We start from the raw sequence: 22,413 nt of genomic DNA on the forward strand, positions 1-22,413 counted from the left end.
TAAGCTGTGGTGTTGTGAGCAAAAATTCTACTTTGTGAGCTACTAGCATTAAAGTTACGAGTGAGCGATTTGGCTACTGCATAAATCAGTTTGCTCTGGAGCCATCCTTCCTGAGCTAAGTAAAATATCTGTGAGCTGGAGGCTAAAAAACTGTGAGCTATCTCACAGTAACTTAGAGGGAACACTGCTGCCCACACTATTTCCTCTTTTACTCATCCTGGTGGCTGCTGTTGAACAGTGGCAAGCAGGCAGGCCCGGGTGAGTCTAGGTATCCAGCTGGGTAGTATCAAGTTGCCCAGTAGCTGCTGACAGGCCTGGCCCCAAAGAATCTTCCTTCAAAGGCCAAAACAGCCTGGAATGGGCCCTGCCCCTTCTCCCTGCCTTTTACTGACAAAAACCAAAGTTAGGTGACCGGTTACACTGTTGTACTTGCCTAGCAATGGCTGCTGAGGGCATCCATTTTGTAAAGCTAAAGACAGTATCCACAAATTTGACTACACTGAGAATTAGATATATTAATATTTGATTCCTCGTAATCACCTTGTATGTATGTGTGTGTCTCTATCTATCTATCTATCTATCTATCTATCTATCTATCTATCTATCTATCTATCTATCTATCTATCCATCCATCTATCTATCCATCTATCATCTATCCATCTATCATCTATCCATCTATCATTTATCATCTGTCTGTCTGTCTATCTATCTAATCTTTAGCCACAAGTCCTATTCCGCTGCCACCCCCTTCCCACATAAAATCTGTTGAAAATATAACAGTGGCCAATTGACCTGTCCTTGAAAAACAAGATAAAGATTTGGTTTTATGTCAGCCAGCCAGAACTATGTGAATTTACAAGCCAAGGCTGAAATATTTCAACAATGCTGCCTGTGAAAAAAAATATTCTTGAGCGTCAGGGCACACACGCATGCACAAAATCCTCTTGCTTATCTTTAAGACTAGGGTTACCCAGCAACAGCCCAAAATGTCACTGGAGCTGGAAGACAAACAAAGCTGCCTCGGAAACTAACTGGCCAGTCCGCACCTTCTTAAACTCTTGGCCAGGCAATCTGCAAATCCACACTAGCACCCATAAACAAAACCACACCTGCCAGGTCACTGAGCTCCAGCAACAGGTTACCAGCAAACTCTGATGAAGGGAGGTGCAATATACTGGGTTCAGCCACAAATTACTGTGCAACCCCCCCCCCTTTATCACTATTCCTAAAAGATCAGGCTTGAAACTTCAGAGAGATGTATTATATGTGCTGCTCTCTAGAGCTCCCTTGGTGTCAGTAGGGTTAATCAATCAATCCACAGAGGACCTGCAGGTCTGGGAGGAGAAAGAGGAGGCTGGACCGAGAAAGAATAGGGGTGTGTATGTGTGTGTGGAGATTTTGGGAGGTTCATATACTACACCTTCCCCAGCTCCCTTGGCCGCCTCCTCCCAAAATCATCCCAAACTCCTGCAGAGTTTAGACAGGGCTGTTGCCTAGAAAGGTGCACAAGAGAAAGAGACCAGTAAGGACCGAAACAAGTTTCTTTTCTGTCTCTCTCACTCTCTTTGTGATCTCTCTCTCTCTCTCTCTCTCTCCGAACAAGCAACAGATGACAGCTATACACTGAGGGAGGGAAAAAAAGCAAGCTTCTTCGCTACCAGGCAGTATCTGACCCAGATCTGTGGAGCCGAGCGGAGCCGCTTCCGAGAGGGATAAATAAGCACCTCCAAGCTCCAGTGGCACAATTGCCAGAACAAGCAACGAGTTGGGGCACCGGCCTTGGAGGGGCATCCGCGTGCCCAGCGGTGGGTGTGTGAGCCAGCCGTTCCGTCAGCGGAGGAGTCAGAAAGCAGAGGCAGTGGCACCGACTGCGCCGCTGCCCTCTAGGATTTCCAGCCGGGGAAGGAGGCACCCCGCGGGGCACCCCTCGCGGGACCGGAGTTGCGAAGAAGAGGGGGAGAGAGAGAGAAAGGGAGACCCGAAGACCAGAGGATGCTGCTGCTCCCGCTGTGGCTGCTGCTGCCGGAGGTGGTGCTCCTGGTGCCGGCGCAGAAGGTGTCCGCGCTCACGGTAAGGCAGGCTGCTTCCTCTCGCTTCTTCCCACTTCCCCGCCGTCGCCGCGCGGGGGCAGCAGATCGCCCGCCCGCTCGCCCGCCCGCCGTCCCTTTCCCCAGGCCGCCGGCCTCCCGCTTTGTCTTCCCACCCACAACGGCACTTGCTGATCGTGGCGTCCCTTACCGAGCGAGAATGTGCAGCCTGAAAATGTTGACGTTATTATTAGTAGTAGTAGTAGTACCAGCAGCAGCAGCAGTAGTGATTTTGTTACAAAACTTTCGACGTACACGTTCCTGTATATAACACCGAATGCTACTTCACGTGTGTAGAAAGTACCCAGAAAGCATCCCCACAATAAAACTGAGGAAATGTCAACTTTTTAAAAACCAAACTGATTAGCCCTCAGTATTGTATTGAAAGGTTCTTAAAATCTTAAATATATGTAGTTGTCATGGCTTTTCAGTTCTCCATTTCTCTATAATATCTCTGTCAGAAATCCTGTGACATGCTTTGTTTGTCAAATATTGGGGAATGCTTTTATTTTTAGTTGTTTTTAATCATCTCTGTGTGGTACTGGATGGCAGTCTCTACATCAGGGATCGCCAACATGGTGCCCACTTGAACCTTTCCTGGCACCCACAACCTGTTTTTAGAAGTGGGTGGGGCTTTTGCCTAGCAGCACTTCTGATAAGCTGTGTGGAAGGAAATATTTTTAAACATACATTTGTTTTTAAAGGCATTTTGTTAAGTAGGGCACTGACCAAGCTGTTTAAAAGTTGCTATTAGAGATATGTATAACTTCACTGAGCTTTTGTGGTTGGCTCTGACTTCCTTGGAAACCATTTTGTGGTTGTGCCCACCACCCTGTGCCACAATTTGAAAGGTGCGCACAGGCTAGAAAAGGTCGGGGACCTATAAACATGAGTGCACACACTGTAGCATTTCTAGGTTCATAAAATCAAGAGCCCAATTAATGGGGTGTATGCCTCCCCACTCTTAATGCATGCTTGCATATTCTGTGATGAGTCTATAGCGATAGTGAGGAGAGATCAAAGCCACAATAACTAGATTCATTACTCACACATGCTTTGTGAGCATTCCAAGGGCCATGTGGAGCAGCTGAAATCAATACAATTTATTCACTGAATATATGTGCTCCAGCTTTTGTTGGACACTGACACATAAGGTGCTCCAGTTACATATCTTCACTTGAAATAACTTTGCCCCACTGAAGTAAATTGAACCAAGTAAATTCAAGTGCAACTACAGCGGTTTAAGTGGCTTGTGATTGGCAGCCTACAGCTTGCATAGGGCTGCCAAGCCGCAGCGGGGGATCCGTGCATCTTCACAGGATCCCTGCCGCGGGGGACAGCGATACGTGTTGCACTGCCGTCGCCAGGATGTGACACTATGCATGACGTATCGCTGTCCCCCGGGGCAGGGATCCTGTGAAGACGCACGGATCCCCCGCCGCGGCTTGGCAGCCCTACTGGCCACATGTGCCAGAAAACGCGGGGGGGGGGAGGTGTGGCTATTTGCGCCATCACATTCTGAATCGCCATTATGTGATCAGACGCGACAGTGGCGCACCCGGCTTTCATCTTTCGGCGTGTGCTGCAAAGAGGATGGCTGGAGGGAATAGGTGCACACAGGCGCGATCACACCGAATGAGCCCGTGGCAAACCATTTGCTAGTAGATCTTTGCAGGTGCCTTTTAACTGTGCATCTTTGGCAGCATGCCACGGGTTGGCTACGAGTGCGCTATGCTTCCCAGATGTTGCTGTGTGATTGTGCCTCGAAAATCCGCCCAGCATTTGTGCCTTTCGCGCAGCAAATTCTCTGTGTGACCGGGGCCTAGGATGTGTTACTTAAAAGAAAAGTTCATTGCTGTCACTTTCACTCAGTAACAACACAGTTCTAAACAGAGTCACACACTTCTAGTTTGGTGTAGTGGTTAAGAGCGGTGGACTCTAATACAGAGAACTGGGTTTGATTCCTCACTCCTCCACATGCAGCCAGCTGGGTGACCTGGGTCAGTCACAGTTCTCTCAGAGCTGTTCTCTCAAGAGCAGTTCTCAGTCAGAGCTCTCTCAGCCCCACCCACCTCACAGGGTGTCTGTTGTGGGGAGAGGAAGAGAAGGAGATTGTAGGCTGCTCTGAGACTCCAAGTGAAGGGCAGTGTATAAATCCAATCTCCTCCTCCTCCTTCCCATTAACTTAGTTATCCCCCATTAAGTTGGGGGATTCCCGGAGATCTGGGGGACGGAGCCCGGGGAAGGAGGGGTTTGGAGAGCTAGACTCTATGGCATTACACCTTGTGGAGTCTCCTCCCCTCCCCAAATCCCATCCTCCCCAGGCTCTACCACCAAATCTCCAGGAATTTCTCATCAGAGCTGGCAACCCTAGGTATAAACATCATAGAGTCCATCCTCCAAAGCTTCCATTTCTCCAGGGGAACTGATCTCTGTAGCCTGGAGGTCAGTTGTAATCCTGGGAGATCTCCAGGCCCCATCTGGAGGTTGGTAACCCTTCCATAATGTCTGTGGGCTCCCACTTCATTTATTTATTTAGAAAATGTATCTGCCTCCTCTCCAGAGATATGTTCAAGGTGACTTACAACTAAAAGAATAAAACAAAACTACTAAAAACAAGACCAAGCCATTAAAAATGTGCCACTAAACAGAAGCCAATGCTATTACAACAATCTACTAAGAAACAAGACACCATTAAAACAAGTCAGAGCATAACAGCATAAAGTTTCCCTCTTAGAGGGGCTGTTCCCGGGGACACTCAAGGAAGTGATGGTCCACCCACTCCTAAAAAAAACATCTTTGGACCCAGCCGAATTGGCTAATTATCGGCCGGTCACTAATTTGCCCTATTTGGGCAAATTAATTGAGAGGGCGGTGGTGATACAGTTATAGGACTTTATTCCATGTTAGCCCCCTTCCAGTCCGGCTTTCGCCCGGGACACGGGACGGAGACGGCACTGGGCGCTCTGACTGACGATCTCCGGAGGCATCTGGATCGGGGCGACTTGGCGGTACTGATGTTGTTGGACCTGTCAGCTGCGTTCGACATGGTCGACCATTGGTTGCTGCTTCACCACCTCCAGGGGCTTGCCTTGCAATGGCTTGCTTCATTTCTCCAAGGTCGGGGACAAAGGGTGGCACTCAGGGAGCAACAGTCCCGGAGGCACCCGCTGGAGTGCAGAGTGCCTCAAGGGGCAGTGCTATCCCCGATGCTATTTAACATCTACATGCACCCCCTTGCCCTGATGGCCCAGAGTCATGGGCTGGGGTGTCGTCAGTATGCTGATGACACCCAACTCTATCTGATGTTGGGCGGCCGGTTGAACTCCAGTCCTGAAGATCTGGACCAGGCGTTACAGGCCATGGCTGCTTGGCTCAGGCTGAGTCGACTGAAACTAAATCCAGTGAAGACGGAGGTCCTGTGTGTGGGTTGGGGTGTGGCGTGGCTGGGGATCCCACTCCTGACCTTCGGTGGGGCGCCATTGGTGCCAGTACCGGAGGTTAGGAGTTTAGGAGTGCTCCTGGACTCCTCCTTAACAATGGAGGCCCAGGTAGCAGCCACTGCCAAGTTGGCCTTCTACCATCTGTGGCTGATCAGGCAGTTGGTTCCCTTCCTCGACCGCAACGACCTGGCCACAGTGATCCATGCGACGGTCACCTTGAGGCTAGACAACTGCAGTGCTCTCTATGTGGGGCTGCCCTTGTTGCAAATTTGGAAGCTGCAGCTAGTGCAGAATGCCGCGGCCAGGCTGCTGATGGGCTTACCTAGATGGGAGCACATCTGGCCTGTGCTGAAGGCTCTCCACTGGCTGCCAATAGCATACTGAATCCATTTCAAGGTGCTGGTGCTTACCTTTAAAGCCCTATATGGCCAGGGTCTGACGTACCTGAGGGACCGCCTTTCCCCACATATACCTCAGAGAGCACTGAGATCAGGGTCACAGAACTGGCTGACCTTCCCTGGCCCCAAGGTGGCCAGGCTCGCGATGATGAGGGCCAGGGTGGCGGCTCCTTACTGGTGGAATGAGCTCCCGGAGGAGATCAGGACCCTGCGGGACCTTTTGCAATTTCGCAGGGCCTGCAAGACAGAGCTCTTCTGCCACGCTTTTAACTAGGAGCCGCCCCTCCACTATTACCATCAATGAGCCCGGCCTTCGGTTTCTTTAACATCTGCTCATTTCCGTCGAGTGACGCGGGACGACAGAGAGGTGGAACTTAGTAGTTGTCTAGATACCCGAATGTGCCATTGTAAGTACTGAATTATACAATCAACTAGCACTTTAGGATTTTATAGGATTTTATATTTGTATTAAGTGTTGCATTGTTGTATATTGTTTTATTGGCAATTGGTGCCATTGTTGTAAGCCGCCCTGAGCCCGTGCGGGGAGGGAGGGGTAGAAGTCACATAAATAAATAAATGATACACTGATCAGCTGAAAATGATGTTGATAAAAAATCTGTGGACCAGAAGCATACCATAATATAATGAAGTTTAAAAGCCTCAGTTTCTCAGTTAAAAGCCTGGGCAGAAAGGAACCTAAATAAAAATCAGGTAGACTCCAGGTAAGAATCAGGTAGACTCCAGGTAGGAGTCTACAGCGGAGGTCTCCTGCCAGCAGCCACAAAAATTATTGTCATGTCAACAGCATGCAGTAAAAACACAGAGTTACCAATGAATCATACAGTGTAGAGTGGCCAGGCCACTGCCAGCAATGCTGGCATAAATTGGAGGGTGGGGCCTGGTGCTCTGGCATTGCACTGGTGTGCTTACATCACTTCTGGTAAAAACCGGATGTGGTGTATTTAGACATTCTCTCATCTATAAAAACTCTGTTTTTACCCCAGAGTTTTTGTAAAATGCTAGAGTATTCACTATGCCACTTCTGGTTTTAGGGATGCCACCACGATGCTGGCCTGTGCTCCTTTCCACCGTTTCCTCCCACTACCACCTGAACAATGCTCCCTCTAGGCTGTGGAATCTTGTGAGCAGAAATTCTACTTTGTGAGCCACTGGCATTAAAGTTGTGAGTGAGCGATTTGGCTTCCGCATAAATTAGTTTGCTCTGGAGCCATCCTTCCTGAGCTGAGACCAAAAATCTGCTGGAGGCTAAAAAACTGTGAGCTAGCTCACACTAACTCAGCTTAGAGGGAACACTGCACCTGAGGTTTTGATGGGCGGTGAGCCAGGATGCTGGGACTTGGAAGGAGATTCTATGATCTCTGTTGCATAGAAGACAGTTATAATTCCAGAAGATCTCCAGCCACCACCTGGAGGTTGTCAACTCTACCTCCTGCTTTCATCATGCTGTTGACATGATGGCTCCCTTTTCATGTCCCAGTCACCTCAGTCTCCTACTGGGTGGCAGCTAGAGTTGCCAACTCCACCGTGGGTATTTCCTGGAGGTTTGGGTAGGGGTGGAGCCTGGAGATGGCGGGGTTTGAGAGAGAACCAGTTTTAGTAAATTCTCCTGTCTGGTCAGCTGGAGGAAATTCACCATATTGGTAACTGTTTACAAGCCTGAACTGAAATCCTTATATGGACTGAGAAGATTTTTAACACAAGTGGGAATGTCTGTTGCACTTACAAAGTCGCTTTTCACTTCTTGTAAAGATCCTAAACTAATGTAGGGATGGATATAACAACCCTGAATGATCTACCTGATTTTAAAATGTAGGATGACTCATGAAGTAAATATGGCACAGGGCTGAGTTTTGTTTGGTTTGTTTATTCGATTTATATCCATACCCTTTCCTCAACAGAGGACTTGGGCAGTAATGTAACAGTAGGTACCTCAAAGTAAGAGCCAGGCTTCCTGGTCGTTAGGAGAAATGTTCCTGAATGTTTTGTCGCTAATAATAGAAAACCTGTTTATTTGACCCAAGATTCACTACCTGTAAATGTCACTCTGAGGGCTTTTGCACATTTTTGGCTTCTGGTCCCAAGTTAGGCTGCCCTAATTGTGTACCACAGTCAGATGGTCTCTCTAGCAGCTACTGAAATGAAGACCAGCAGCTACCCAGAAGACCAAGCAGCAGCCAAGGTACAAAACACCACAGGGACATAAGCCAGAAAACCAATCTGTCTGCTGTTTCCTAGCTACTTGCTTGAATTTGGATTTTCAGTGGTGCTTAAATGCACAAAACTGGGCACAAGCCTGTAGCCTCAGGGCGCGTCTGGATGGCAGCTTCCCACAGTGCTGACTGCGTATTGCAACATACAATTGGAAGCATGAGGGAAAGGAAGATGTTTTTTCCCTGAAGACAATGTGGTGCTGAGTGTGGGAAGGCAGCCACACTGACTGCATAGCCCGCTCCAGTGCTTGCCAATGTGTGGGATGGCAATCCTCATGTTCATCCACACATGTGGACTGAGGTGATCAGAAATCATGAAACGACCCCTACAATTTTCTCAATTAAAGACATCTGGATAGGCCATCAAAGAGCAGTAAAAGTTAGACTCTCTTCTGGAGTTTGCCAATACACTGGTAATCTCTCCTGCCCTATATTTGGTAAGCTATATTTGAATAACGTGTCAGTTGTGTCCCCCATAAAGGAAGAAGTAGACAGGCAGACTTACTTAGTATTAGTATTAGGGTACTTGGAGGAAGCCCACAATGGAGTTTTGTAGAGAAATTCCCCTCTTTCTCTTCCTCCTTTCAGGGGGACAGGTAAAATGGATTTGATGGGCTAATTTTCTTGAAGAACAGTATGGCTGGGAGGGTGGGATATAAGTACAAATAAATAAATAAGATCTTTAGGGAAAGTGAGTAAATATATTAATATAATTTTTGTTTGGCTTTAACCGCAAAGTCTTCAGATTACAGAAGAAAATTGTCCACCATTTTCTGTAGAACTCAGATCCCATCTTTGCGGCTTAGAAAAAAATGAATGATCAGTTTTAATGAAAACTAGAGCTGTCATTCAATGAAGGATTTTGAGGCAAATAATCTTAACAAAACTGCACTGGCATCCTAAGCAGGTATATATACTTCTCACTGAAATAAGTGGGCTTAGAAGGGTATAACTCTGTTTAGGATTGCACCGCTAGACACTTAATGAATTCACTGTAAATAAGTTTGTGTATATCAGTAACCTCAATATCACTGTCATTTTGAGATGTGAAAGCAGTAAAAATAACATTCAGTTTAATAATGTTGTCCTACAATTCATTTGCTCAATTCAGACACCACTCCAAACTTCAAGCAAGGACATTTAAATGAAATTCCACGGTTCGTAATCGCCTAACAGAATCAGAATCATAGTCTGAACTAGGTTTACAATCTGTGTTTTCTGTTAAGTATGGAATGATGGTTTTGGAATGATGTCTGAAATTACAAGCTGTATTTATAGCGACTGCTTCTCCTCCAAAGGATGATGCACTATGGAGAGAGGAGAGAATGCTGAACTTATGAAACTGAGCACTTAGAGGGTACGAAACAAAAATCGTCATGTAGTGGTAAACCACTATTTGCTCTTATTTATATATTGATTTATTTTATTAGGTTTATATCCCACCCTATCCCCAAAATGTAACTTTTGCAAGTTTGAAGCCATCATTGCTGAAGCTGGTCCTTGCATTAGAATTGGGCCACACTAATCATTGGTTGAATTAAGAACGTAAGAGGAGCCCTGTTGTATCAGAGCTACAGGCCATCTAGCCCAGCATCCTGTTTTTCAGAGAGCACAGACAGATGACTGTGCTCAAAGGTCAAAGCCACCCTCTGTTGCTGTCCCCCCACCCAGCATGTGCTATTCAGATGCACTCTGCTTTGGAACAAGGACGTATAGCCATTAGCCACTGAAGGCCCTGACCTTCATGGAGTCATCTCATTCTCTTTTTAAAGACATCTAAGCTGGTGGCCATCACTCTATCCTGTGGCAGTGAATCCAACAAAGTAATTCTGTGTTGTGTGATTAATTTTCTGTGGTAAGCTACAGCCTCATACTATTGCCCATCCCCAAAATTAGTAGATTAGTCTTCCAAATAAACCATGGCCCTTTTTAGCCATGCTAGTCTGTTCCAGCAAAATTAAACAGAAGTCCAGTGACACCTTAAAAGACACACACTCTCTTTCTCTCTCATGCATTTCTCAGTTGAGGGTGATTTTTCAGGCTCCTGCCCATCACCAGCCAGCTGGTTGCTGGGGGGAAATCCTGTCCCCAAATGTGATGTGCTGATGTCACATGGAAGTGATGTCATCATGTCAGCGATGTTGTTTGGTGGCACTCTGGTCTTGGGGCAAAACTCTATGGTTTGAGTGATTTTACCATAGAGTTTTGCCCCCAAACCAGAGCATCGCTGTGAGACATCATCAACATGATGATGTCACTTCCTCGTGACATCAGCATGTTGCAGCGCTCCATCCCCACTCCCAGAAAGTCCCTCCCCCATGAGTGTGATAATCAGATCTCGCAACCCTAATATATATTCCAGCTTGAGTTTGTGCCATAATAAATGTTATTAGTCCTTAAAATGCCACTGGGCTTCCGTTTAATTTTAGTGAAAACTTCAGTGTTATATAAAGTTCAAAGTGGGATAGAGATTGAAATAAATAAAAATCCAGGATGCTGGTCTGACAGCAGCACTGCTGTTCCTTATGGGAGCAAAGTGTTATTTAGCAATGACTCTGAGGGTCTTAACTGTTTAAGGTTTTCACCAAGGACCTTTCTCTGAATATCTTCATGGCTGAATCTTTCATATGCAAACAGCAGAGCCTTAATGGCAGTAGCTCTAAAGTTATGCATATGAACCTGCTACATGAGGCCTCTTTGAGTACTGTACATCCCTGTGGCCCTTAGGAAGGGCTCCTTGAAGGGGAGGCATTCATTCAGTAAGAGGGCGCTGTACGTCTGGCTGACAGCATCTGCTGGGAATAAGGTGCCAACCTCTAGGTGAGGACCGGAGAGCTCCTGGAATTACAACTTATTTCAAGTATCCAGATGATGGAGATCAGTTCCCCTGGAGAATATGGCAGCTTTGGAAGGTGGGCTTTATTGCATTATACCCCACTGAGGTTCCTCCCCTCCTCAAGCCCCCCCCCCCCGGCTCCAGGAATTTCCCAACTCAGGGTTTGTTGTTGGCAAGTCACAGCTGACAAGTCACAGCTGACTTAGGGCAACCCCATGGGGTTTTCAAGGCAAAAGATGTTCAGAGGTGGCTTGCCACTGCCGGCCTCCATGTCATGACCCTCCTGTTCCTTGGTGGTCTCCCTTCCAAATACTAGCCAGGGTTGACCCTGATTAGCTTCTGAGATCTGATGAGATCAGGCTATCCTGGCCTATCCAGGTCAGGGCATGGCAAGTGAACCCTAGCTGGGAACAATATACTTTGTCTTTATTTTTACGCACCGGGTAAAAATGGACTTGTTCTGAGTTACTTCAAGCTTGTCATGAGGCAGACAGATGTTTTGAATAAGTACAGTAATGAGTAGATAAGGAAAAAAGCAACATGAAATATTACCTTTGCCATGACATCCACACAAGGGGCTCTGCTTCCGAAGAGCCACGAGCCCATTCATTAGTTACCAGATAAGACACAAGCCCTTTCTCTTGTAAAATCCTGCCAGTGACTTTGTATCATTCAAAAACTAGGATTTATGCAATCTGCGAGAATACAAAGTTTGTCTGAAAGGTGCATCCAAGCAAATTCAAATCCAAGCAATGCTCCCTCTAAGCTATGGTGTCCTGTGAGCAAAAAATCTACTTTGAGAGCTACTGGCATTAAAGTTGTGAGCGAGTGATTAGGCTACTGTGTAAATTAGTCTGCTCCGCAGCCATCCTTCCTGAGCTAAGACAAAAATGTGTGAGCCGGAGGCTAAAAAACTGTGAGCTAGCTCAGACTAACTCAGCTTAGAGGGAACCTGCTCATAAGGCCTCTTGAAGCTGGATGGTTGTTTTTTTGGTAGCTGCTTTGTGTGAGAAGCTGTGCTCTTAGCATGAGCTTTATTACATCTATAAGTTTATGGCCACAGTAAAATGGAACATTATCTTAGCTTTTCAGTGAATCAGTGTTTCTCCAAAAATAGTAAATGGGTTACCCAGTGATCATTTTGGTGAGGGTGAAAGTGAGAATGGCTGGGTCACTCGTACCCGAAATTCTTCAGACGTGGTCCTGTTCCCCCTCCTCCTGTAGTTTCCTGGAAATGATTTGCTGATTAAAAGCTACTAAGTGAAAACCTTAAGAGAAACCATTCGCTCCAAGAACTTTATAGTGTGTGACTTCTGCAAGTGCAGATCACATTAAGTCAAGTGTGTTTTGTCAGCTTTGGCCTCTAGGGTGCCATTACACCACCTTTAAAGCTTGGCTTAAAGTGCCCTTGGGAAGTAGGTTTGTTTTGGGGTTTTTTTAAATGAACATTTTAGCACAAGCTGAATTCCAGCCTTAAGTTATCCTTTTGCTTTTGTAGCCATACCAGAGACATATCTCACTTCTAAATTACATATTTCAGTTTTACAAAAAAAAGAAGAAGCAAATTTCATTGAGGTTGATTGGAAAGGCAACTTCAGCTCTACCATGGTAGTAATACAGCGCATAACATCTTTCTTTCCCAAAGCTTCCAAAGTGTTTTACAATTAGTTGTTTACTTCCTACCTGTAATCCAGCTGTTTATTTTGCGGGGATTGCTGATGGTATATTTTGCCAGTGGGGGGGGGGGGACATTTTTGCTGAGGATATGGACTATACCCTTATTTTATAAAAGTGTAAATACTGACCTTAGGCCCTACAGGCTTGCAGAGATTGTGAAGATATTACACAATAGAAGCCCTTTCATTGATAGATCACATTGCAGGCCATTAGAGGGAACATTCAGACCCTCATCAGTAGACATGGTTTAGACTTGTCCTCCAACCCAGACCTGGAAACCACAGGTTGGTTAGCCTGAGTCAGAAAGCCAGGGAAAGACTGGGCACTCGTAAGGGAGAGGGAAGAGGGTGTGTGTGAGTCTAGAGCCGAGACCTTGTGGCTGAACAGCTCTCATAATGTACCAAAAAGCTTCATCTGTTGTTCAGTTTCCTTCTTCCAACTTATTTTCTGGCTTTCTGAAATGATGTACAGAGTCACAGTAAATATGGATTCCAGGAAACATCTGACTTCTGATGGTATTACCAGCTTGGGTTGATCATGACAAACTGTACAGAGGCCCCGGTCACACGGGCAGGAAACTGCGGGGGAGAAGCATGGCTGTTTGCCCTGGGGCAAACTACTGCGCAGTTACTCGATCAGACCTCCCGTGGAGGTCCTGTGGAGGTACCGTGGAGGTTCCATGGCAAGGGAGAGGTGCTGATCACAGGACAAGCCGGCGCGCAACGAAGAAGCGTGCGCCGCGGCAAACTGTTTTGTTTTTGTGTGTACACGACGAATGCGCATGCTCCGTTGGGTGCGTGTGCCCATCCACAGAGACGTGGACAAAAAAACCCCACCTTATTTGCAAGGGGACATGGGCGGGCGCCAGATGCCACCGGAAACGCGATCAGACGCCCGCCCTTGCCCCGCAGTTTCCGGAAACTAGTACTTCCGAGGTACTAGTTTTTTGCCACGCAGTTTCGGCTGGAAGCCTCGGTTGTGCCACGGGAGTGCTACGCTTCCCAGATGTGCTGGTGAGATCGCGCCCGGAAACTCCGCCTGTTTTCCGTCTCACTTGTGTGGCTTCTGTTCTGTGTGACTGCAGCCCTAGATAAGCTTTCAGGGGGTCTAATGATGATGATTTATCACACGATGAAGGAAATGTGTATACTTATTTATTAAAGCACTAGGATGAAGGCCCGTTGTAGAAAAAATACAACAAGCTCTAGAAGGAAGCTCCAGGTGAGTGTCCTGGCTGTGGCTGGTGAGGTGGCAGAGGGAAGGGGAAAATAGAGGGAGGCAAGCCATGTTTATTTCCTTCTGCTTAGCTATAAGGCAGGGCTGTCTCAAGTCATTCTGCTGCCCCAAGTGGGTAGTATGGGAGGACAGCCTCATAGTAACAGGTATGTCGTAGAAAAAGAGCTAGGGGGACTCATTAGCATAACTCATTAGCATATGCCACACCCCCTGACATCACCAGAAGTGTGTCCTCCCCACAGCCGGCAGCGACCTCCAGCGGGCACCAGCAGGGAGCTCCAGGCCCCGCCCTCCCACACCTCACCCGGGGGGATGGCGTCCCCCTGCGTCCCCCCTCCAAATGACCCCTGCCTCATAGTAACAGGTATGGTTCCCTCCACCCCTGACTTTTGTTGATTGGGGGTTATGCAGTGGCAGCTAAGGTAGAAAAGCACTTCCTCCTATGCCATGTCTTCTGGGTTCCAAGGGTCTGGAAAGCGGTTCCATAGCCAGTTACAGGGTTGCCAGCTCTGTGTTGGGAAATATCTGTAGATTTGAGGAGTAGAGCCTGGGGAGGGCAGGGTTTGGGGTGCAGAGGGACCTCAGCAGGGTATAATGCCATAGAGTCCAATGCCCAAAGCAGCAATTTTCTCCAGGAGAAATGATGTTGGAGATCTCCAGGTGCTGTCTGGATGCTGGCAATACTAAGGGGAGGCCAGGGCTTTGGGTGCAGAGGGACTTCACCAGGGTATAATGCCATAGAGTCTACTGCCCAAAGCAGCCATTGTAATAGCTGGGAAATTTTCTGTAGGGGAAATGATGTGCTGTGGCTGGAGAACACGGTGATTTCTGGGAGATCTCCAGGACCCACAGGGAGATTGGCAACTCCAGTGTCCATTTAAGGGAAGTTTGGGATATGTATTTTGACAACTCCAGTGACCGTTTAAGGGAAGATTGGGATATGTATTTTACCTCATTGAATGACTCCCAACAGCAACAGCAAACTGTTTAGAATGTTAAAGGCAAAGGCCAATCAGGCTGCATATGCAAATGACATCTGTGTTCCGACTGGCTACTGGGGGGAGAGGAACAGCAAACTGTTTAGAATATTGGAGGCGAGACTCAGGCAATGCAGCCAGTGGATAGGGACAGCTTCAGAGTGACAGATCAGGGAGCCAACTGATTTGGGAGTGTGTGGAATGTTCACACCAAAATACAATTATATATAAGGAGAGATTCCTGTTAACAATAGGATGTTTTGGAGGACATTAATTCAGAGGGTTGCCAGAAGTCAAAAGCAACTTTACAGCAATTAACATGTACATACCACTTTTCCACCTAATTCAAGGTCCCTAAAGTGGTGAACATTAAAACAAAGCACTAAAACATTAAATTTCTTGCATTTTAAAGATTTAAAATACAAATATATTAAAATATCTAAAACAAATCATAATATAGACACATACACACACAAAAATGAACATGAAGGAGGCCTAAAAAGAGTTAATAAGGGGAATGCCAAACAAACAAAAAAAGCCTTCACCTGCTGGCAGAAGACAATGATGGAGGGAGATGGATGAACCTCCCTGGGAAGAGGGTTCTAAGGTTTTGGTGCCATGACTGCAAAGGCGCTTTCTCAGGTTGCTATCCATCTAGTCTCAGAAGACATTGGGGGGGGGGGACTTGAAGCAGGGGCCCTGAAGGTGACCTGAGTTGTCATATCCCCTGGAGAAAACAGATACTTTGGAGGGTGGCCTCTATGGCATTGTACCCAACTGAAGTCCCTGTCCTCCCCAGGCTCCATCCCCAGATCTCCAGAGGTTTTCCAGCTTGCATCTAGCAACCCTAACCCACTATTCCCTGCTGGTGGCTGGGAGGACCTGGCAACCCTAGTGCATGCATAGCTTGAAACAGTGGTTAGGGGTTTACATTCTTATTTACACCAGTACAGATGGAAAAGTGTGTCCCTATCCACACTGCTGAGTCCAGTTGAGGGATTGTGTGTTCTAAAACCAGTGAAGGAATCCATGCACAGAAGCTGTTTTTGTGCACAATTCTGTCTTTCTGCAATGAGTTGTTAGTTTACTATGTACGTGAAGTATGTTGGAAGCCAGTGTGTTTTCAGTAATAAATGCAAAGAAACACTATCTGGAAGCATACTTTAGGAAATATTCCCATTAAAACTAACCTTAATACTTGATTTAGGGGCCATGAAATGTCTTTGTTTCCTAAAATGATTTTGACATATTCCATGAATACGTTAGAAAATGATATACGGTGGTTAGCAGCCCCCTTGTTATAGATCATTATGTAGTGGTCCTACATATAACAAAGTTGCTGACAGAGAGAGAGAGAGATGACTGAAGGAGTTAAAACTGCAAAAGAACTCCCCACAGGCTACTGGGCCCAAGGGACGCTTGGACAGAAATCTTGGCAGCAGAATTCTTCATGTGGAGGGATATGAGGTTGGATCTATCACAGAGTTACTTTATTTTAATTTAAAAGGCTGTCTAGATAAGAAACCACTAGATTTGAAAAAGTTCCCAGCCATTTAGCTTCCCATTGGCTTTTCTTCCTCTTCTCTGTGTCAAAACATATTTTCAAAAAAACCCCTTGACTTCAAAAAGAAATTTCCAAAGGTCACGTAACAGCCTGTTCATTGTTCTGGAAGCAGCTTCATAGAATGACAGATAACATTCTGAAACTCTTGGCTGGAATATTTTCATGCTGTGTTACTTTGTTATGGTTTAAGATACATATTAAGATACACATTTAGCAAAATCTACTGGGTATTATGCATGGTTAATGGAGGAATGGAAATAGATTGTCCTTCTGCCATTCAGAGGACTAACATAGTTGATGTCAAGAAAAATAGTTAAATTAAGAATACAAAGACTGTTGTAAAAATATATAAGATACCATGAAGGCAGCTAACAAACCCATAATTATACCTAATCACCGTAATGTATAAGCAAATTGTGAACACCATGAGACTGTGATGATCACTGAATGATCTGGAGTCTGAGAGTTTAAATCAGAGTTATTTCCCAATATTATGATTTTTAGAGATTATCAGTTAATTGAGATCTCAGTTAATTCACTCACTATGATCTGTGAGAAGTTGTGATACACAAGAAATTTCAGATATCATCGGCTTCTCAGATGCATATGATTAGGGGGGAAAAATAAGTTTAGAAAGAAAAAAAATAACAATTCAGATTTTTAAAAACTTTCTGATTCCTGAGCTCTAGGTCACCGTTATTCGGTCAGGCTATTGAGTGGACCTTTTGCCACACTGTATTGTTCCTTCTCTGCCTGGGTATCTCACTTATTTTTTGACAGTAGGGTTGCCAAATCTCTCTTACCTCCTCGGCGGGGGATCGCTGGCCATTTCCTGGCACGCGCGCAAAGCACGCGCGCGCCGCATCTACGTCACCTGGATGTGACGTCACACGCTGGGGCGGGGCCACAGCCATTTGAGGGGAAAACTCTATGTTTTCCCCTCAAATGACTGTGGCCCCGCCCCAGCTTGTGACGTCACATCCGGATGACGTGCATGAGACGTCACACGCTGGGGTGGGGTTTCCCCCGGGCCCCGATTCCGCAGGGGCAGAAATCGGGGCTCGAAAGCGGGGGGAAATCCGCCCCCCGGGGGCATTTGGCAGCCCTATTTGACAGTGTTAAAAAACATCTAAGCATACATCTAAGCAAACATGGTATCATGCTTAAAAGCTCATAGGTTCTGATTCTCAGTTTATTTTTGTGTGGTGGCCTTTTTTTTAAAAAGTGTGCAGCCACCTTGGGCCCTGTTTGTAGGGGAGAAAATGGTGTATAAGTATTTTAATTAATAAATACAGTTATCAAGGGGCAAGAATGTTGTTTCTGATGAGATGCTGGCAACAGGAGAAACAGAAAGGTGTGGGGGCATGGAGTTAGAAGGGGACAGGGCAAGGCAGATAAATCAATCAATAAGATACCCAGTAAGATACCCTGGAAAGCCAGATAATGAAACTGAAGCTCAAATACTTTGGCCACCAAATGAGAAGGGAGCACTCACTGGAGAAGACCCTGATGCTGGGAAAGACTGAAGGTCAAAGAAGATGGGGATGGCAAAGGATGAGATGGTTAGACAGTGTCATAGATGCAACGAACATGAAGTTGAGCAAACGTCAGAGGACGGCGGAAGACCGGAAGGCCTGGCGTGATCTGGTCCATGGGGTCGCGAAGAGTCGGACTCGACTGTGCGACTGAACAACAACAACAAAAAGGCTCTTCAGAGTGGCTCTGTGGGCTTGAGGTAAGGTGTTTATGGAGAAACACAAGGGCCCCTTTTTTAAAAGTGAAGAGACAGCTCATAAATACTATTAAAATTGCATTGTCCTATACTTTCTATGTAATCTTGAAGGCTTAAAACATTTCATTGAATGACATCTGAGGGGTGCTTCTCACATTATTGAGACAAGAGTTCTGTGTATGCTCTTGGGAGTCACACCTGGACCAAAAATGCAATATAACACTTGTATCTGTTCCAGTGCTACCACATGCATGGTGCTCATTTTCAGTTTCTCTTCAAGAAAAAACATGTATAATGTAGTAGTACAATTATATTTTCATTCTTCTTCAGACAGGTTTTCAGTGCACCCTTCTCACCTCACCTCCCCAAATCCTGCCTTTGTCTTTGATGCAATGGAAAACATCATTAGAACAAAGTGGCTCTTCTTTCCAAGTGAGATTGGAGTGGCTGGATGGTGTTCTCCTACAGGGCCGGCTCGAGATGTTTCTGCACCCTAGGCAAGGCTACCTTGTGGCGCAGGTGCCAACCTCCCGGTGGGGCCTGGACACCTCTGGAGCCAGCCACCCTTTTGCTGCCACCACCACCGCCTCTTCCCCCTGTCCCCGCCGCCACTACCAAAGGGGGGGAGGAGGGGGGAGGCACAGCTTGGTGCCCCATCCAGGGTCCAGCGCTCTAGGCAAATGCCTAGTTCGCCTAGTGGGTGAGCCGGCCCTGTTCTCCTACAGCTCTCCTACAGTAATCATTGTGGATAAGCGAATGTCCTCTTTGAGGAGGCACCCAATCCACCCATGTCTTGGCTGGGGCAGGTAGAAAGGCAACCCCTGGATCAAGATCCCATCTCTGTGCCTTCTTCCAGGTGTCCCAGCACGGTCCACCCCACATTTTAAAATAACTGGTCTACGCTCATGTCTCAGTGCCTTGTTCTCTTACCAGCAGTGTGGCATGCCCTCAGGGAACTCGGGTAACTTGACCTTGCACTCATACTCCTATACTCATTTGGGGAAGCCATTCATGTAGGAAGCTATGTGTACTACGGAATCCAGCATGGCCTGAACTACCCGGCCCTTCCATTCTATTGTGTTGGACCTGCTAAAAGACTTCATCCAGTTCCCTAAAATGGAACCATAGGGAGAAGATGCTGCTGCCCAATCCCAGGTATGCAGGGATATCCATTAAATTAGGCAGAGTGAGATAGCTGCTGCATGTGATACAGTTTGGTTTCAATAAAGGAAGCAAACTATCAGTTATTTAATTCTTTTAAAACTCCAGTGGGGTGCCTGAGGTGCCAGAATGTCGTGGGTTGGTGTTGCCTGTATGCCTCAATATTCTGTCCTTGTTCCTGTTAGTCTCTGAAGCAGTATATAATTTTCACTTGGCACTGGATATTTTCGGCAAAAAAGTGCTGTTTATGACTGCCTTTTGTTCTGGTTTCTTCTCATATTGATTGGCAAGCCCATGGAAAAGGGAAAGTTCTCTTTTGCAGCTGAAGAAATTAAATGAACACTTCTTTTTGGTAAATTTTGCTTCTGCCAGATGTTGAATATTTGGGGCAATTCCCCTCCCATTTTCCCCAGCATGTATTTTGTGTGCTATTAATGCCCTGGATGGGTTCCACAGCATACACCCTTTAAGATGGACCACTAAGGTAACTGAACAGAGGGAAACAAAAACACAATCAAAGCCTTCCAAATTTAGGGACACATTTGGATGGCGCCTGCAAACCCAAACATTTGGAAAAGTTGCTTTAATTGTGATTCAAACCAAGACCATCAATAAAGCTCTAAGTGGCTCCAGATCCCAGCAGGAGCATTGTTAAGAGTGAATGGGCAGTGGTATGACCAAGGGCACACATCAGCCCTGAAAATCAAACATTCTCTCAAGAAAGCTTTTCTAAAATAAACTTCCAAGATGCTTGAAAAGCACAGCAGAGTTGCTATTAAGGAAGCCACTAGAGCTAAATGGTTATACCTACATACTGTGGTGTGTATAGTGTGCATTCATAAGACATGGAAAGCTGAATGTAGTTAAGGCTTGTCCAAAGTGTTTTAAAATGGAAAGCAGGGAGTGTCTCTGGAAAATGCTCCTACTTTCCCGATATTAATGGAAGGGTTTTAGACTGTGTGGATGCAGCAGCCTCCAAGTTATAAGCACTTGGGAACACAGTATTATTAGCAAGGACAAAATGTGCTGCCTTTCAAAAGCTTGTCTCCTGACATTCACCTGTCCCTTCTTTTCAGACCATTATCTTCTTGTAAGATTCCCCTACACCACAGTGCTTCCACGTAATTAGAAAGTCTTCTGAATAGGAATGGGCATGAATTTTGCCCTGTTCATGGTTTGGGACTTGAAGTCCATGACAGGTCCACAGTCACAGATGTCCACAAACCTTTAAGGCAGTTAATGGGGTTCATGCCAGTTCCTGGCTAGAACAGAAAAGGGGGGTTTAAAAGGACTCCAAGTCCCTTTAAACCCCTGCTTTCTGCTCCAGCAGAAAGTCACAAAAACAGTTGAGTGGCTGGAAGCACTCCTCACTGCTCAGCTGGGCACAAACTGCAAACATGTGATTTGGTTCATGGCCAAACTGTGAACTGAAACATGAACCAAACTGTGGGTTGGGTGTCCCCCATGGCCAGCCTGCTTCCTGCTGGGCCTGGTTTTGCTACCACTGGTTGAAGATGCCCAACACACACATGGTCCCTTGGCTGGAGAAGACTCTTTCCCTGCCAGTGCCACCTCCCCTGTTCCTGCCCTGGGCTCCTGGAGTGGATCTGGTCACTGTACTGTGGCCATGGCCAGTGTTCCCTCTAAGCTGAGTTAGCGTGAGCTAGCTCACAGTTTTTTAGCCTCCAGCTTCCACATTTTTGTCTCAGCTCAGGAAGGATGGCTCCAGAGCAAACTAATTCATGTAGCAGCCAAACCACTCACTCACAACGTCAATGCCAGCAGCTCACAATTTTTTGCTCACAAGAATTTTTGCTCACAAGACTCCACAGCCTAGACAGAGCATTGGCCATGGCCCATGCCCATGGCCATGCTGCCACTGTGTGGCTCGCCATGGCTGTCTCCTCTGCCGACTGCCTCAGCTGTCGGTCCCTTCTCTGCTGCTGGCCTCCTCCTCCACTGGCCTCCTGGGTGAGTTCCTGATGGGAGGCATCCTCAGATGATGGGGATGAGTGCTCGGGCTCTCCCGGATCGCTGAGTGATGGATGAGGGCTTCCCCTGTTGAAGCAGCACCCAACCCTGGACAGGCAGCTCCTCATTTTCTGGCTTTCTTGTGCAGTCTCTTTCAACTTTAAAGGGACTACACAAGAAGGCCTGAAACAGCTGAGTGGTTGGGAGCGCTCCCACCACTCAGCTGTTCTTACTTCTTTCTGCTGTTTAAAGTTTGCTGGGCCCACAAACCATGAACTGAAGCAGTTTGTCAGAGAGCAAACTGGTTCATTTCGGTTCACAGTTTAGCTATGAACTGAACTGGATTTTTGTCTTTCATGCCCATCTCTACTTCCCGTCCACAACCTGAATTGATAGTCATCTGCTTATCCCATCTGCTTACTTGATTACGTAACATTCCTGCCACCACAAAACAACTAAATTGACTGGTTGAAGGATGTCCCTTCACAGTACAGATAACCCTCTGGCTTGCCTTCCTGACTTGGCCCTGATTCACACAGCCAGTTTTCATTTCCAGTGGATTTTCACATGCTGAATTGTTTAGGTAAATGATTCAACAACCAAGAGTTGAAAAACCCTTCAAGTTATGTTGCCTCACAGTTTGGACAGGGCCTGAACCATTTACAAGTCTAACACAATCTAATCTCCTGGTGAAAATAAACATGTTAGCTTCAAATATGACCATGTAAATGAGGTCTCATTCATGTTACAGTGCTGCTGCTGACATATCAGTCAAGGGAGGGTATAGTAGAGTTAGTGGTAGCGGGATTTTTTTTTATTTTTGTTTTTGCTGAGTGGTTATATGTATCTCGAGTTAATAACTAAGATTATATTTACTCCAAATGAGGCAAAGCCTGATGTTAAATATTGTTTGGCTGGAACTTGGCTTGGAGGACAGGTTCAGTTTGAAGGTTAGATATTTACTTAAACTTTATCTGAATCATATTGGTTTGGAAATCCTGATGGAAATCTCCCTAGGATCTGGCATGCTCCTGAATGTGCTCATGTTCCCAGTATTTAGGCCAAACCAGAATTACCACAAAAGCAACCATTTTCAGGAT

The 22,413-nt window shown here is 46.3% G+C and overlaps 1 protein-coding gene across 2 annotated transcripts in view; it reads left to right on the forward strand.

The window, feature by feature from the left end:
• The first annotated feature begins 1,578 nt into the window (after positions 1 to 1,578).
• Positions 1,579 to 22,413, forward strand: part of SMOC2 (SPARC related modular calcium binding 2) — a 213,281-nt gene continuing 192,446 nt past the window's right edge. For both annotated transcript variants that reach the window (XM_015406852.1, XM_015406853.1), the window contains exon 1: positions 1,579 to 2,070. In XM_015406852.1, the coding sequence (XP_015262338.1) occupies positions 1,993 to 2,070 (78 nt within the window). In that variant the 5' untranslated portion in view covers positions 1,579 to 1,992. The remainder of the gene's footprint in view (positions 2,071 to 22,413) is intronic.

This window comes from Gekko japonicus, unplaced genomic scaffold (assembly GCF_001447785.1).
Source record: "Gekko japonicus isolate JY-2015 unplaced genomic scaffold, Gekko_japonicus_V1.1 scaffold1001, whole genome shotgun sequence".
NCBI classification, from domain to species: Eukaryota; Metazoa; Chordata; class Lepidosauria; order Squamata; family Gekkonidae; genus Gekko; species Gekko japonicus.